At 46.9% G+C, this 17,814-nt stretch overlaps 1 protein-coding gene across 1 annotated transcript in view; it reads left to right on the top strand.

Annotated features, from left to right (window-relative positions):
- The window catches only part of erfl1 (Ets2 repressor factor like 1), a 102,164-nt gene extending 85,722 nt beyond the window's left edge, over positions 1-16,442 (top strand). The window contains exons 3-6 of the mRNA XM_059641412.1: positions 10,658-10,892; positions 11,790-11,973; positions 13,121-13,262; positions 15,796-16,442. Of these exons, the coding sequence (XP_059497395.1) occupies positions 10,658-10,892; positions 11,790-11,973; positions 13,121-13,262; positions 15,796-16,442 (1,208 nt within the window). The remainder of the gene's footprint in view (positions 1-10,657; positions 10,893-11,789; positions 11,974-13,120; positions 13,263-15,795) is intronic.
- Positions 16,443-17,814: the final 1,372 nt, after the last annotated feature.

Raw genomic sequence — 17,814 nt, 5'->3', positions numbered from 1 at the left:
ATAGCATCTATTGCAGTGTTTGTAACAGTCACCATAACAGTATCTGCAACAGTGTTGATATCAGTGTCAATGACAGCGAATATATTAGCCTCTACTTCAGTGTCTGTAGCATTGACTGTAGCAATGTTTGTAGCAGTATCAGTGACTATAACAATATGCAACAATGTCTAATGGTGCTGTCAAAAGTCTGTTTTATTTGTCAATATAATTGTCATTGATAGTGAATGTAACAGTTTCTGTTACAATGTCTATATCAGACACTGTAAGAGTGCCTGTATCCATGTCTATATCAGTACCTATAGCACAGACTCTAACAGTATCTGTAACAGTGTCTATATCATTTTCTATATCAATGTCTTTGTCAATATCTATACCAGTGAATATAGCAGTGTCTAGATCAGTGAGTATAGCAGTGCGTATGTCACTATCTATATCAGTGGCTATAACAATGTGTGTAACATTGTCTGTAACTGTGCTTATAACAGTAACTGTAACAATGTCTATAACTCTGCCTCTATCTATTTCTATATAACATAGTCCATGTAATAGACATTATTACAGACGATATCACTATCTATAACAGCATTTATATCAGTGACTACATTAATATCTACATTAGTGCCTACGGTATTGTCTATAACTATGACTAAAACAATGCCTGTGAAAGTTTCTACAACAGTGTCTGTATCAGTGTCTATGACGCTGTCTCTATATCAGCCGCTTTACTTCTTTATCTATGTCTATATAGCGGTGTCTATCACATAGTGGTGTCTATTTTGGCGATTATGTTAGTCTCCATAACAAATTTCAGTGTTTATAACATTGACTGTTAGTGTCTATATCAGTGACAATATTAGGGACTATAATGGTGTCTGTAACAATCTCTACAACTCTGTCTATTTTAACGCATGTATCAGCGTCTATATCATTTTCTATATCAGTGACTATATTACTGACCCTAACAGTATCTGTGACAGTGTCTATATCAATGTCTATGTCATTTTTTATATCAGTGACAACAGCAATATCCATAACAATATCTATATGACGAACTATAACACTATCTGTATCAGCAACTATAACAGTATCTGTAATAGTCACTATATCAGTGACCTTCATAGTATCTTTAACGGTGTCTATTAGTATCTGTGTCGGTGTCTATGTCAGTTTGTATGTCTGGGTTGATTACGTTGTCTATAGCAGCATCTATAGCAGTGTTTATAACAGTATATATTTTTGTCTCTTTAGCAGTGCCTATGTCAGTGTTATTTCAATACCTATGACAGTGGTTTTTAACAGTGACTAGAACAGTATGTATAACAATGTCCAGTGTCTGTTATCAGTTACAATAAAAGTGACTCAAATATTGACTTCTATTGCACATTGTGTAAAATTGATTGCAACGATGATTATCACAAACTGAACACGTTGTCTGTACAAGTGGCAATAAGAAAGACTAAAACAGTGGGTGATAATATTCTTGTTCTTGGCAATTACTGTAATGATGTGTGTAGAATGGATGGATTATATTGATGAGGCACATTTTCTGCCACAGAACCTGCAGCCAGTGTTATTAACAGTTAAGCTCCAAGTGTCCTGCATGGGACAGTCTGCAAGCTATGCACTGGCCTTGTCATGGTGCCAGAAAGTTACCCTCAGTCCTGATGGACAGCTCTCGGAGAGAGAGTACCTTCTCCAGAATACTCCCAGGATATGTACAATTTGATGACACCAAGTAAATATCACATTGAAGTAGCTAGGAGAATACCTCTAAGTGTGACTCTGGATTTCTCAAATAAGATCTGTAGCGATGTCAATGACAGTGTGTATACCAGACTTTGGAAAAACATAGTCCATTAAAATAACAAAATGAAGGAGCCCACAAGAGATTTGGAGAGTTCCTGTGTTGAAGAATGTTTAATCTGTGACTTCTTTAAATTGTAAAGTCAAGTTTTTTTTTCATTTACTGACTTTTGAAATAATTCAAATGACTTTGAGGAGTGTAGGCAAGCAAAGCTTTTAAGAGAGAAAAGGGAAGGATTTTAGTTGCAAGCTAACTTGGCTTGGAAGACAGTTTGTGCTGAAGGTTCCTAGTGATAACCATGAGACTGTAGTTTTCCAATATACTATGTGTATAGTGTTCAAGCCAGACAAGTCAAATTTCAGACCCTCCTGAAAATTAATAGGAAACCTGAAAGTGGAGCCAGCTGTAAAAATTTCACCTGGCAGAGGCAAATTTCAGGATTATTAACTGACTGTAGTTTGAACACGAGTCTGACACGAACAACTTATCAACTATATATATGCCTTTTGGTGCCTCAATCCTGTCAACTGGAAATCAGTTCGAGTGTGACAGGTCATTCCAACTTTATCCTGTGAGTTTGGACTCTTGGCTCACTGCTGTGGGAATGGCACTTGCTAATTTTCAGCTCAAGCCTGCAAATAGTCGAGGTCATGCTTTATATAAACATTGACAGATTCATTTATGAATGGTGCTGAACATTGTGCAATCATCAACGAGCATCCCCACCTCTGGCCTTATGATGGAGGGAAGGTCATTGATGAAATAGCTGATCATGATTTGGCCTCAGACACTAACATGAGGAACTCCTGCAGAGATGCCCTGCAGCTGAGATGATTGACCTCCAATAACCATAACCATCTTCCTGTGTGCCGGGTATGATTCCAACCAGTGGAGAGTTTGCCTCTTGATACCCATTTACCCCAACTTTGCTGGGATTTCTTGATGCCACACTCGGTCGAATGCAGCCTTGATATCAAGGTCTGTCACTCTCACCTCACCCTCTGGAATTCAGCTCTTCTGTCCGTGCTTGAACCAAGGCTGTAATGAGGTCAGGAGCTGAGTGACTCTGGTGGAACCCAAACTGGGCGTCACTGAGCAGGTTATGTCTGAGCAGGTGCTGCTTGATATCACTGTTGATGACAAATTGATGATCGAGAGGAGACTGATGGGGCAGTAATGGGCAGGGTTGGTTTTGTCCTGCCTTTTGCGTACAGGACATACCCGGGCAATTTTTCACATTACCACTAGATGCTGGAGTTATAGTTGTACTGGGACAGCTTGGATTAGGGTGTGTGAAGGTTCTGGAGCACAGGTTCTCAGTACTATTGTTATAACCAACAATAGCCTTTGCAATATCCAATGTCTCCAACTGTTTCTTGATGTCACGTGGAGTGGGAATTGGCTGAAGACTGGTAGCCGTGATGCTTGAGACCACTGGAGGAGGCTGAGATGAATCATCCAATAGGCACTTCTCGCTGAAGATTGCTGCGAAAGCTTCAGCCTTATCTTTTGCACTGAAGCGCTGGGCTCTTCCATCTCTGAGGATGGAGATATCTACGTTGCTGTTTAATCATCCACCATCATTCGCAACTGGATGTGGCAGGACTGCAGATCTTAGATTTGATCCGTTGGTCATGGGATCGCTTAGCTCTGTCTATCACTTGCTGTTTTCACTGTTTGACACAGAAGGCGTCATGTGGTGCAAATTCACCTCGTTTTTAGGTATGCCTGGTGCTTCTCCTGGCATGCCCTCTTGCACTCTCCATTAATCTGCTTGTCACAGTAGAGTAGAGGATATTGCCAGTCCATGAGGTAGCAAGTTGTGTACAATTCTAATGCTGTTGATGGCCCATAGCACCTGCTGGATGACCAGTCTTGAGTTACCATTTATGGCCCTGTTATGTTGTTCAGTTCAAACATGATGGGGGCATGGGCAACAAATGCTGGTTTTGCCCGCATCCTATGAAAGAATAAAGAAAAGTAAGTTTTCCAGAACTGTACGAAACCTGCCCTATTTAGCATGGCGATAGCATGACAAAAAATAATGGAAGGTATCCTCGATGTGAAGGCAGGATTTTGTCTCCACCAGGACTGTGCGATGGTCACTCTTACCAATACTGTCATGGACAGATGCAAATGCAGTTGGCAGATTAGTAAGGATGAGGTCAGGCATATTTTTTCCCACTTGTTCGTTCCCTCACCATCTGCTGCACACCCGGTCTGGGAGCTATGTCCTTTAGGACCCAACCAGCTTGATCTGTAGTACTGCTGTCAAGCCGCTGTTGGTAGTGGACATTGAAATCCCCACCCAGAGTACATTGTGTGCTCTTGCCATCCTCAGTGCCTCCTCTACGTGTTGTTCGACGTGGAGGAATGCTGGTTCACCAGCTGGTGGAGGACGGTATGTGGTTGTCAGCAGGAGGTTCCATTGTCCGTGTTTAACCTGGAGCCATGAGGTTACTTGTGAGGGCTCACATCACATTGGAGATGTAGTGGACGGCAAAGAAGGTTACCTCAGAACGCAGTGGGACCTTGACCAGAAGGGCTAATGGGCCAAGGAGTGGCAGATGGAGTTTAATTTAGATAAATGTGAGGTTTAGATTAGATTACCTAGAGTGTGGAAACAGGCCCTTCGGCCCAACAAGTCCACACTGCCCCATGAAGCATCCCACCCAGACCCATCCCCCTACACCCACACACTCCTGAACACTATGGGCAATTTAGCATAGCCAATCCACCTAACCTGCACATCTTTGGACTGTGGGAGGAAACCGGAGTACCCGGAGGAAACCCACGCAGACATGGGGAGAATGTGCAAACTCCACACAGACAATCGCCCGAGGCTGGAATCGAACCCGGGTCCCTGGTGCTGTGAGGCTGCAGTGCTAACCACTGAGCCACCATGTCTTCTAAGGTGTTGCATTTTTGAAAGGCAAATCAGGGCAGGACTTATACACTTAATGGTAAGGTCCTGGGGGGAGTTGCTGAACAAAGAGACCTTGGCGTGCAGGTTCATAGTTCCTTGAAAGTGGAGCTGCGGGTAGACAGGGCAGTGAGGAAGGTATTCGGTGTGCTCGCCTTTATTGGTCAGTGCATTGAGTCTGGGAGTTGGGAGGGTCATGTTGGGGCTGTACAAGATATTGGTGAGGGCCACTTTTGGAATATTGTGTTCAAATCTGGTCTCCCTGCTACGGGAAGGATGTTGTGAAACTTGAAAAGTTTCAGAAAATATTTACAAGGATGTTTCTAGGTTGGGGACTTTGAGCTACAGGCAAAGGCTGAATATACTGGGACTATTTTTCAGAGCCTGAGGGGTGACCTGATAGAGGTTTATAAAATCATGAGGGGCATGAATAAGATAAATAGGCAAGGTCTTTATCCCAGGGTGGGGAAGTCCAAAGCTGGAGGGCATACGTTTAAGGAGAGAGGAGAAAGATTTAAAAGGGACCTAAGGGGCACCTTTTTTTCCACACAGAGGGTGGGGCGTGTGTGGAACGAGCTGCCAGAGGAAGTGGTGGAGGCTGGTACAATTATAACATGTAAAATGCATCAGGATGGGTACGTGAATAGGAAGGATTTAAAGGGATACGGGCCAAATACTGGGCTAGATTAATTTAGCTTATCTGGTCAGCATGGATGAGTTGGACTGAAGGATCTGTTTCTGTGCTGTACAGCTCCCTGACTCCCAGGGCATCTCCTCCCAACTGTATCCCAGTATTCCACCACCTCTGCTGGGTCTGTCCTGCTGGTGGGACAGGACCTATCCAGGGCTGGTGAGGGTGATGTCTGGGACATTTTCTGTAAGGTGTGATTCTGTGAGTATGATTAAACCAGGCTGCTGCTTAGTCTGTGAGACAGCTCTCCCAATGTTGGCACTAACCCCTAAATGTCAGTAATGAGGACTTCGCAGAGTCAACAGTGCAGTGTTGCTGTTTCCAGTGCCTAGCCCAATGCTAGCTTTTATAAGTTTGTTTGCGGGACGTGGGCAATGCTGGCTGGCACAGTGATATATTTCCAAGTCAGGATGGTGAGTGGCTTCAAGGGGAGCTTGCAGGAGGTGATGTTCCCAGGTATCTGCTGCCCTTGTCCTTCTAGATGGAAGTGGTCGTGGGTTTGGAAGGTGCTGTCTGAGAATCTTTGGTGAATTTCTGCAGTGCAGCTTGTAGATAGTACACACTGCTGCTACTGAGCGTCAGTGGTGGAGGGAGTGGATGTTTCTGGATGTGGTGCCAATCAAGCAGGATGGTTTTGAGCTTCTTGAGTGTTGTTGGAGCTGCCCCCATCCAGGGCAAGTGGGGTATATTCCATCACACTCCTGCCTTGTGCATCATAGATGAGAGATAGGATTTAGAGAGTCAGGAGGTGAGTTACTTGCTGCAGTATTCCTAGCCTCTGACCTGCTCTTGTAACTGCTCTGTTTATGTGGTGAGTCCAGTTGAGTTTCTGGTCAACAGTAACCCCCAGGATGTTGATAGTGGAGGATTCAGTGATGGTAACACCATTGAATTCAGGGGGTTAGATTGTCTCTTACTGGTGATGGTCATAGCCTGGCATTTGTGTGGTGCGAATGTCACTTGTCAGCTCAAGCCTGGATATTGTCCAGATCTCGTTGCATTTGGACATGGATTGCTTCAGTATCTGAGGAGTCACAAATGGTGCTGAACATTGTGAAATCATCAGTGAACATCCCCACTTCTGACTTTACGATGGAGGGGAGGTCATTGATGAAGCAGCTGAAGATGGTTGGGCCTAGGGCACTACCCTGAGGAACTCCTGCAGGCATGTCTTATACAGTTTTTTTTTTGCCCTGTTTCATTCGTTTTTATTTAGGCTTTCTAGCAGTTTGAAAAAAAGGTGTGGTTTTCTAAGCTATTTCCATGGGCATTTGAAAGGAACCTATTTTGCCGAATGTATTCATAACATGCAAGTCACACCAGATAAAGATTGTAGATTTCTTTCTCTAAAGGACATTAGTGATTCAGACAGCGTTTTTACTATCATTGGCATTGATTTAATGCTGATCATTAGCTTTTAATTCTAGACATTTTTGACATCAATTTAAACCATCTGCCATGGCTGCTCATATGCCCAGAACATCAGCCTGGGTCACTAATATCACTACTATATTATCACCTCAAGTAATTGTAGGCAAAATTCCACCTCCAACGTGTGACCATTTTCGTAACGGTGTAAAGCAAAGAAATGAGATCTGTACCTCTTCCCAACTGGCCCTTATGGTGTGTTTCATTGTTTTTGGATAAAAAGTGTTGACTTCAGCTCAAACTCTCTTTTCCACTAAAACAGAACAAAGAACTGCGAATGCTGCAAATCTGCAACAAAAACAGGAAATGTTGGTGGAACTCAACATGTCTGGCAGCATCTGTGGAGAGAGAAAGCAGGATTACTGTTTTGGGCCCAGTCACCCTTCTTGAGAAATGAACCCAAAGCATTAACTCTGTTAAAGGTGAGGTGCAATGAGACCTGGGTGTCACAGTGTAGCAGTCACTGAAGGTTGGCAGGCAGATGCAACAGGCATTGAGGAAATCTAATGGCATGCTGGCTTTCATAAAGAGACGATTTGACTATCGGAGTAGGGATGTCATAATGAAGCTATACAGGGCCTAGGTGCGGCCACACCTTGATAATTGTGTGCAGGTTTGATCTCCTATTCTGAGGAAGGACATTTTTGCCATTGAGGGGGTCTAGCAAAAGTTCACCAGACTGATTCCCGGGATGGCAGGACTGACGTATGGGGAAAGACTGGAACGACTGGGCTTGTACTCACTGGAATTTAGAAGAATGAGGGATGAATGTCATGGAAGCATGTAAAATCCTGATGGGACTGGACAGGCTAGACGTAGAAAGAATGTTCTCAACATTGGGGAAGTCTAGAACCAGGGGTCACAGTCTAAAAATAAGGGGTAAGCCACTCAGGACTGAGATGAGGAAGAATTTCTTCACTCAGTGAGTTATGAGCCTGTGGAATTCTCTCTTATAGGAAGCTGTTGGGCCCATTCTGTTAGATTTATTCAAGAGGCAGCTGGTCATGGCCCTTGCGGCTCAATGGATCAAGGGGTATGGAGAGAAAGTGGGATTGGGATACTGAGATTGCATGATCAGCCATGATCATATTGAATGGTAGTATAGGCTCAAGAGGCCGAATGGCCTGCTCCTACTCTGGTTTTCTATGCCTCGAGTCCTGAAGAAGGGTAGTACCTAAAACATTGACTGCTCCTTTCCTCCAGATGCTGCCCGGCTTGCTGTGTTCTTCCAGCCCTGTTTGTCTTCTATGTTTCTGACCCCAGCTTCTCCAAACAGACAGTGATTCTCTCTGCTTCATTGATCCATCCATTTCTCTAAAGGACCCTGAAATACAGCCTTTAATTCTGACTTGTTCAGTGTTCCATGATCTAACCAGAGTTTGATCAACTCAGCAGGAGAAATATTGTGCGATTAGTTTGTGACCGCGGAGAGATTAAAACAGTGCTGCACTACTATAGTCTAAAATGACCTGACTTGCTGTATAGCAGTCTCATAGAGTCATACAGCATGGAATCAGACCCTTTGGTCCAACCAGTCCATACCAAACATAATCCCAACCTCAACTAGCCCTGCTCCTGACCCATATCCCTGTAAGTCTTTCCTATTCATGTACCTATACAAAATATTGTAACCATACCGGCATCTTCTGCTTCCTTATGAAGTTCATTCCACACGTGAACAATCTCCTGTGTAAAAAAAATTGTCCCTCATGTAATTTTTAAAATCTCTCTCCTCTCACCTTAACAACGTGCCCCCTAGTGTTGAGGAAGACTAGGAAAAAGAAACATACAATTAAGCCTATAATCCATCATGATTTTATAAACCTTTATCAGGTCACTTCTCAATCTCTTATGCTCCAGTGAAAAAGTCCCAGCCTCTCCTTATTACTCAAACCTTCCATTCCCAGCAGCATCACTTCAGCCCTGATGAAGAGTCGCCTAGATTGAAAACGTTAGCTTGCTCTCTATTCCTGGATGCTGCATGATCCATCGTAATCTCCAGCATTTTTTTTTGTTTTCAGTACTGATTCCAGCATCTGCAGTAATTTGCGGTAAATCTCTTCTGAACCCTCTCCAGTTTAATAATATCCTTCCTGTAACTGAGGGACCTGAACTGAACACAATACTCCAGAATGTCTCACCAATGTCCTGTACGTGACTTTCCAACTCAAACACCAAGCAATAAAGACCAGTGTGCTTAAATGCCTGTTCAATTACTCTGTCTACCTGCGACACAAACTTCAGAGAATTATGTACTTGGACCCTTAGGTCCCTCTTTTCTACAACATGACCCAAGACCCTATTGTTAACTATATAGGTCCTGCCATTGTTTATTGTTCCAAAATGCAACACCTTGCATTTATCCAGACTGAACTGCATCTGCCATTTTTTCGAGTCCATTAACCCATTTGACCAAGATCCCTTTGCAATCTTAGAAAACCTTCTTCACTGTCTACAATGCCACCAGTTTTGGTGTCATCCACAAACTTACTAACCATGCCTTCTATATTCTCAGTCTCCTGTGTTGTACTGGGCTCTGGGTGGCTGAGGTATTTACACAGAGATTCTCCATTGCTGATCACCATGTTGCCCATTGCTCTGCTGACTACTGGTGACCTCTGGTGGGGTTAGAGTGCAGTGCCCAATCCCTGAATTCCACATTGGGTTGAAGGGTCTACTTCATTAACAGAAATAAAGGACAAATTATTCGCACCATAACAGCAGGAAATACGTGACTTTACAAAAAGCAGTAATATTACTGCATGATGTCAAGATGCTATGGACCAGGCTGAAGCCCCTCAAAATATTACAAGGGAGATGTAGATTAGGTGGGTTATAAGGGGATGGGTCTGGATGGGATGCTCCAAGACTTAGCATGGACTTGTTGGGCCAAAGGGCCTGCTTCCACACTGTCGGGATTCTATGATTCTATTCTATGATTCTATGAGATAGCCTCGACCCTACTGGCTTATTTTACCTAAAGGCAAGTGCAAGATGCTACATTCCAGATGTGATTCCATTGGCCCACCTCTAGGCTTTCAGCAAAACACACATTCCCTACAACACAGTTAAAATATAAGCAAACAAATAACCAATTGACCGAACTTTAACTCTATTGAGATACTTAAGTAAAATAATATATTATTCGTATCAACTGTTCCAGTGCAACAGCTTTCCATAAACACACCCTTGCCAAAGGCAAATTCAGCAAAACAGATTTTTCTCACACACTATCTCCTCTCTAGTCCAGGAGAAAGGAACAACCAATGAAACAATCGAGCAGAAGGAGGGAACAATCTATTTCACTGCAGCAGAGAGAGAGAGGCAGCTGCATCTATCAGCTTCAACAGCCAACTCCCCACTCTGACTGAAAGCAAAGCTGGGTCTGTGTGAGCCTGACTCCACCCAATCATGCTTCTCTTGCCTCATTAATGACAAACACTCAGGGAGCAAAGAACTGTTTACTCACTGCTTCTGATACAGGCATCCCGTTGCCACCATGGTAACACCTGTCTGCACAGAACACATCTCTTTCGAAGGCTGTCGCAAGTAGATATAAATTACATGGACTTGTCAGGTATAATTATGAACACTATCAAGATTTAGAGATGGTAATTCAGGTATAAGATTGAGAGACACCATACATTAACCTTGATTGAAACATCAATGTTAACTCTTTCAGAATGGTTTCAGTTCAGGTCCATTGGGAACGATTCAGTGTAAATTGCCCATTTGGAGCTGCACAGCTGATTCTGCTAAGTTGAACCCCACTCTAACTGCACTGCCCTTCTCTTTACTGTATTCTCCCCAGGGTTTGCCTTCCCAGATTGGGCCTACAAGCCGGAATCGAGCCCCGGATCCCGCCAGATCCAGCTCTGGCACTTTATCTTGGAGTTGCTTCAGAAGGAGGAATATCACAATGTCATCGCCTGGCAGGGGGACTACGGCGAGTTTGTCATCAAGGATCCTGATGAGGTGGCGAAGCTCTGGGGGGTCCGCAAATGCAAGCCTCACATGAACTACGACAAGCTGAGCCGGGCCCTCAGGTAAGTGGGTCATTCTCTGCATTTCTCTGGGACATCAGTGTATCTCTCTGGCAGATCACTGTATCGCTCTGGGAGGTCACTGTATTGCTCTGGGTGATCACTGTATCACTCTGGCAGGTCACTTTATCACACTGGGCGGTCACTGTATCACACTAAGAATCACTCTGGGAGGTCACTGTATCACGCTGGGACATCACTGTATCACTCTGGCACATCACTGTATCACTTTGGGATCTTCCTGTGTCACACTAGGAGGCCACTATCACTCAGGAATGTTACTGTATCACACTGGGAGGTCACTATATCACTCTCAGTGATCACTGTATCTCACTGGGGGGGGTCACTTAATCACTCTGGGCGGTCACTATCACTCTGGGAGGTCACTGTATCACTCTAAGGATCACTGCATCACGCTGGAAGGTCTCTGTGTCACACTGTATCATTTTAGGTGGTCACGTTATCACACTGGGAGTTCACTGTATCACACTAGGGATCACTGTATCATTCTGGGATGTGACTATCACTCTGGCAGGTCACTGTATTGCTCCAGCAGGTCACTGTTGCACTACGAGGTCACTATATGACTGACAGGTCACTGTATCACTCTGGCAGGTCACTGTATATCAGTTGGAGGTAACTGTATCTCTCTGTGAAGTCTCTGTATCACGCTAGAGATCACTATATTATTTTAGGAGCTCTCACTATAACTCTGGGAGTTCACTGTGGGGATCACTGTATCAGACTGGGAGGTCTCTATATCACGCTGAGTGGCCACTGCCTCACTCTGGGAATCCCTGATTCACTCCGGGAGTGCCTGTGCTACTCTTGCTGTCCCTGTGCTAATCTGGGTTGTCAGTGTCTCCCAGTAGCATCCTGTGTGTTTTTGATATTTTTCAGATATTACTACAACAAGCGAATCCTGCATAAGACCAAGGGAAAGCGGTTCACCTACAAATTCAACTTCAGCAAAGTGATTCTTGTGAACTACCCACTGCTGGAAATGGGACACTCTCAGTTACTGCTCACCTCCAACCCATTCACTAACAGTCACAGCCAGGAGTGCACACCTGTCACCCCCGAGGTAAGGCAGTGACAGCGACAGCCCCACTCACCCTCACTCTCACACTCACATTGACACTCATCCTCACCCTCACACTCACTCACCCTCACCCCCACATTCACCCTCACCCTCATGCTAACTATCACACTCACTTTGAGGCCCACTTTTAACCTCACAATCACCCCCACACTCACACCATCCCACTCACACCATCACATTCGCCATCACATTCACTCACTCACCCTCAAACTACTCTTCCCCATCACACACCCTCAGCCAGACATACTCACTCACCCTCACATGCACACTCACTCTCTCATGCACCTTCACCCCCACACTACCGCCCACCCAACAATCACCTGCACACTCATACACATACTCGCTCCCACACTCACTATCACACTCACACCCACTCATCTTTACAATCAACCTTAGACTCAGATTCACCTTTGCTCCCGTCATTGTAACTTTCAGGCACACCCTGGGAGAGCCGTGTAATAATTGTCTCCAACAGGGTACCTCTGTAAACTGGAGATCATTCTCACCTCTACTACACTTTATCCTAAATCTGACCAAGTACTGTCAACCCCGTCACCCACTGTATTCCCAAACTAACTCCCTGTCCAGAACAACTCCCTGTCCTGGAACTGTTTGATTGGGGACAGTGTAGAGGGCGCTTTCCTCTGTTATCTCAACACATACACACCCAGGGTAGGGACAGCACGGGATTAGATCCAAAGTGTAGAGCTGGATGAACACAGCAGGCCAGACAGCATCAGAGGAGCAGGAAAGCTGACAATTCCGGTCTGGACCAATGGTCTCAATGTGGACTTCACAACCTTCAAAATCTCCCCACCCACAACCTCATCCCAAAACCAGCCCAGCTCGTCCACGGCTCCGTGACCTGTCTGTCTTTTCTCTACCTGACTACTCCTCTATCCACCTTCTATCACTGCCTCCCCCTCTCTCTATTTATTTCAGAGCCGCCTACCCCTCCCCCATTTCTGAAGAAGGGTCTAGGCCTGAAACATCAGCTTTCCAGCTCCTCTGATGCTGCCTGGCCTGCTGTGTTCATCCAGCTCCACACCTTGTTAACTCCCTACCTGTGTGTATAAGAACTGCAGATGCTGGAGTCAGAATTGATTTCTGTTTTGCTTTTCTCTTGAAGACGATCCAGAGTTTGTTAACTCCTCCCAGACTTCCAGAGCCGGGGGGTCGGGACCTGAGGAACCCGGTGTTCGAGCGTCCCATTCCCACCGCGGACGCCGAGAAACTCCGGATCGAGGCTGGCCTCGCTTTCTTCAGTTCGGGTGAGTCAGCTTTCAGGGTAAGGGAGGCAGAGTAGGATTGCGGAGGCAGGTGTCAGGGGTTGCGGGTGGGAAACGGTTGAGAAAAGGAGGCCCAGAGGAGGAGGTCATACAGTCATACAGCACAAAAACAGACCCTTCGGCTCAACCTGTCCATGCTGACCAAAGTTTTCCACACTAAACTAGTTCTGTTTGACTGTGTTCGACCCATATACCTCTAAACCTTAGATAACAAAGTGTGGAGCTGGATGAACACAGCAGGCCAGGCAGCGTCAGAGGAGCTGGAAAGCTGACGTTTTGGGCCTAGACCCTTCTTCTTCAGAAATTTCTGAAAATTCAGATTTCTGAAGAAGGTTCTAGGCCCGAACGTCAGCTTTCCTGCTCCTCTGACGCTGCCTGGCCTGCTGTGTTCACTCAGCTCCACACCTTGTTATCTCAGATTCTCCAGCATCTGCAGTTCCTACTATCTCCCTTTAAACCTTTCCTATTCATGTAACTATCCAAATATCTTTCAACTGTTGTAACTGTACCTGTGTCTAACTATCTCTGGCAGCCCATTCCACACACGTGCCACCCTCTCTGTGAAAACGTTGGCCCTCAGGTCCCTTTTAAATCTTTCCCCTTAAACCTGTGCCCGCTCGAATCCAATTGAGCTCATGGAATCACACCAATTCTCCCAACAGCATCCCATCCAGAACCACCACCACCATATCTCTACATTCACCTCTCCCCCCACGGCTAATCCACCGAGCCTGCACGCTGGGGGTAATTCAGCATGGCCAACCTACCTACCCCTCACATCTTTGGACTGTGGGAGCAAACCCATACAGATGCGGGGAGAATGTGCAAACACGGAGGGTTGCCCGAGGGTGGTATCGAACCAGTGCCCCTGGTGCTGTGAGGCAGCAGTGCTAAGCACTGAGTCACCGTGTCAGTCTACCTTTGAACTCCCCCACCCTGGGGGGAAAAGGCCTTGTCTATTCACCCTATCCATGCATCCTCATGATTTTATAATCCTCTGTAAGGTCACCCCTCAGTCTCTGATGCTCCAGTCGAGAAAAGTCCCAGCCTCTCCTCATAACTCAAACTCTCCATACCCAGTAAAATCACTGTAAATATTTTCCACACCCTCTCCAATTTAACAATATCTTTCCTGTAGCCAGGTGACCACAATACTCCAAAAGAAGCCTCATTGATGTTATGGAGGATGTTAATGTCACACCCCACATCCCGTACTCAGTGCTGTGCCCAATGAAAACAAGTCTGCAAAATGCCTTTTTCAACACCCTCGTCCACATTAGACGCCACTTTCAGGGAGCTATGTACCTAGTGAGAGGAGAGTGTAACAGATACAGGCATGACTGAGGCGAGCAGAATAATTACAAAACAGGAGCAAAAGTACGCCATTCAGCCCCTTAAGCAAATTCTGCCCTCTTACAGATTCGAGGTCTGAACAAAGCTCCGCTGTGAGCTTTACTGTCTCACTGAAGGGTTCCGTCCCATTCATATAGGGTCAGGGTGGGGGTGTGGGGGGGATACAGGGTCAGGGAGGGGTTGCGGGGGGGATACAGGGTCAGGGTGGGGACGTGGGTGGGGCAGATACAGGGTCAGGGTGGGGATGTGGGGGGTGATTCAGGGTCAGGGTGGGGATGTGGGGGGGGATACAGGGTCAGGGTGAGGATGTGGAGGGTGATACAGGGTCAGGGTGGGGGTGTGGGGGTGGGATAAAGGGTCAGGGTGGGGATGTGGGGGGGATACAGGGTCAGGGTGAGGATGTGGGGGTGTTCCAGGACCAGGGTGAGGGTGTGGGGTCATACAGGATCAGGGTGAGGATGTGGGTGACGTTACAGTGTCAGGCTGGAGATGTGGGGGATACAGGATCAGAGTGAGGATGTGGGGGCGATACAGGATCAGGGTGAGGATGTGGGTGGTGTTACAGGGTCAGGGCGAGGATGTGGGTGATACAGGATCAGGGTGAGGATGTGGGGTTGTTACAGGGTCAGGGTGAGGATGTGGGGGTGATACAGGATCAGGGTGAGGACGTGGGTGGTGTTACAGGATCAGGGTGAGGATGTGGGCGATACAGGACCAGGGTGAGGATATGGGGATGGTACGGGGTCAGGGTGAGGATATGGAGGTAGACAGGATCAGGGTGAGGATGTGGGTGATACAGGGCCAGGGTGAGGACATGGATATGAAATGGGGTCAGGGTGAGGATATGGGAATGACATAGGATCAGGGTGATGATGTCGGGGGGGTATACAGGATCAGGGTGAGGATATTGGGATAATACGGGGTCAGGGTGGGTATATGGCGGTATACAGGATGAGTGTGAGGATATGGGAGATACAGGACCAGGGTGAGGACTTGGGGATGAAATGGGGTCAGGGTAAGGATATGGGGATGATACAGGGCCAGGGTGAGGATGTTGGGGGGGAAACAGTGTCAGAGTGAGCATGTGGGAGCGATACAGGAGTGAGGTAGAGATATAGGGTAGAGACCAGCCTTCACACTCTGTGCTTGATTCCTCTTGCAGGGCCTCCTTATTACTCCAAGCCTCCAGCGATGATGGGAGCCTACGCGAGGAACAGCCACTTCTCCGAGTACCCGTGGCCCCTGCCTTCGTACTCTTCACCCACCTTCAGCCTGCCAGCCTCCAAGGTCTCGGCCCTGTACCCCCCACACTACTACCCAGGCTCACTGTCCAGTGGCCTGGCTCACCTCCCCACCCAGATCTCCCTGCTGCCCCCCGCTGACTCTGGCGACCGGAGCACAGCTCAGCTCGGCTCGGCCTACTCCCGGCTGTGCCTTGGGCCGAAGGGCCATCCTTCCTACCCCGCCACCCAGGCCCTTCGGCCTGGCCCCTCGGCCTCTCCCCAGGGTCCCGGGCTGCCGCCGGGAAAGGAAGGGCCTGAGGAGAGGGGGACACCCAGGGCCAGCGATGGAGGGGTCCCCTGGGTCAAGGCAGAGACGGACTCTGACCTGGAAGTGACCGACATCAGTGACTCGAGCTCGGAGGGCGAGGCCTGCACGGAGCTGTCTGGGGCATCCGAGCCTGACCCTTGGCTCAAAACCACCCAGAAACCCAGCCTGTCCTCAGCAGAGCAGCTGAAGAACCTCGTACCCCCCTTACAGCATGCAGGGGCCAAAGACAGAGAGTTCAGAATGGGGTATCGGAGCTGATGCAGAGGCCATCGGCCCAGTCCAACTGCAAAGTTCAAAACAAAACGCAGCTGGGGCATGAAGCGGTTGGCAATAAAGTCCGATCACGTTTTCAGTGTTTATGTAGAATTATTAGCGTTTCCTCTGGATGGGGCCTCAGTTTGAGTTTTGAGAGTCATTCTCATCAGGGAGAGTTGCACTCTTTCAGCGGTGATGGCTCAGGGCTTGTTTTAGCGGACTCTACAATGTTGGAAATCCTCAGATTTCTTACCTGGCCACCCTCCCCCAGCCTAAAACGCTACACCCAAACACCCTCCTTGCCATCTGGCATCAAATACCATCTTGCTCTTCTCCATTTCGGCTCCCATTCCCTCAGCACGTCCGACTGTTCGACCTGGCTCCATCCTTCCCTGCCACACTCTTCGAAGGCCATGAGCAGGATGCCAAGGTCGGGGGTGGAGGGTGTGGTGGGGGGGGGGTTTCAGATTAGCTCACTTTGGAACGAGCAGCCCAGATTCAACTGGGTAACAGCAACTCTCCTCCTCAACTCTTGCCTTTGCCTGGGGTATGATGACCACCAGTTCTCTCATTATAGAGAGAGCGAGAGAGCAGCCCCATGGTTCAGCAACTACTGGTCCCTGCCAGTAACTGTGAGCGAAGGAAGGGGTTGGATTTCGATCGTGGGATAGTCCTTTGTCAGGGATTCTTTTAGAAATGTAGCAAACTAATGGACACTCTCGGCCCTTTCTAAGTCACCCCGCTGCATTTATATATACTCTTCACCATCCCCACATGCCTCATCTCTCTCTCTCTCTCTGCCTCACTGCTCTCGCCCTCCTCATTTCTGTCTCAGGTTTGTATGCATTTTCTTTCTCTGCAGCCTCTTGCCTTTTTTCCCCTCTCATTGCTTTCCTCTCTCTCTGTCCATCCCTCTCACTCACTTGCTACACCAGTCTTCCTAACTCTCAGTTCCTGTCTCTCTCTTCATATGTGTCTCTCTCTGTTTATCCCAGCATTTCTGTCGACCAAAACTTGTCATTGTGTCCATCTGTTCATCTTTCTCTGTCTATATCTCTCTCTCAGTACTTATACATCCTCAGTCCCCCTCTCTCTTAGATAAAAAGGGAAAGATATACACATATATATCTTCCTCTCTCTCTGCTTCTATAATAATCCATCTGCCTATCCTTGTATCTCTATCTGTCTCACTTTCTCTTTATCTCTAAACCTGCCTCTCCTCTATCTCTCTCTTTTCATCTCCTTATCTCACTGTATCTATCATAACCAGGACAAAGCAGCCCCCGCTTGATTAACGCTGCATCCATAAGCATCCAGTCCCTTCCCACCAAAGCTCAGTCGCAGCAGTGTGTACTATCTACAAGATGCACTGCAG

The sequence above is a fragment of the Stegostoma tigrinum genome, chromosome 41 (genome assembly GCF_030684315.1).
Source record: "Stegostoma tigrinum isolate sSteTig4 chromosome 41, sSteTig4.hap1, whole genome shotgun sequence".
Lineage (NCBI taxonomy): Eukaryota > Metazoa > Chordata > Chondrichthyes > Orectolobiformes > Stegostomatidae > Stegostoma > Stegostoma tigrinum.
This window is presented reverse-complemented; position numbering and strand designations above follow the sequence as displayed.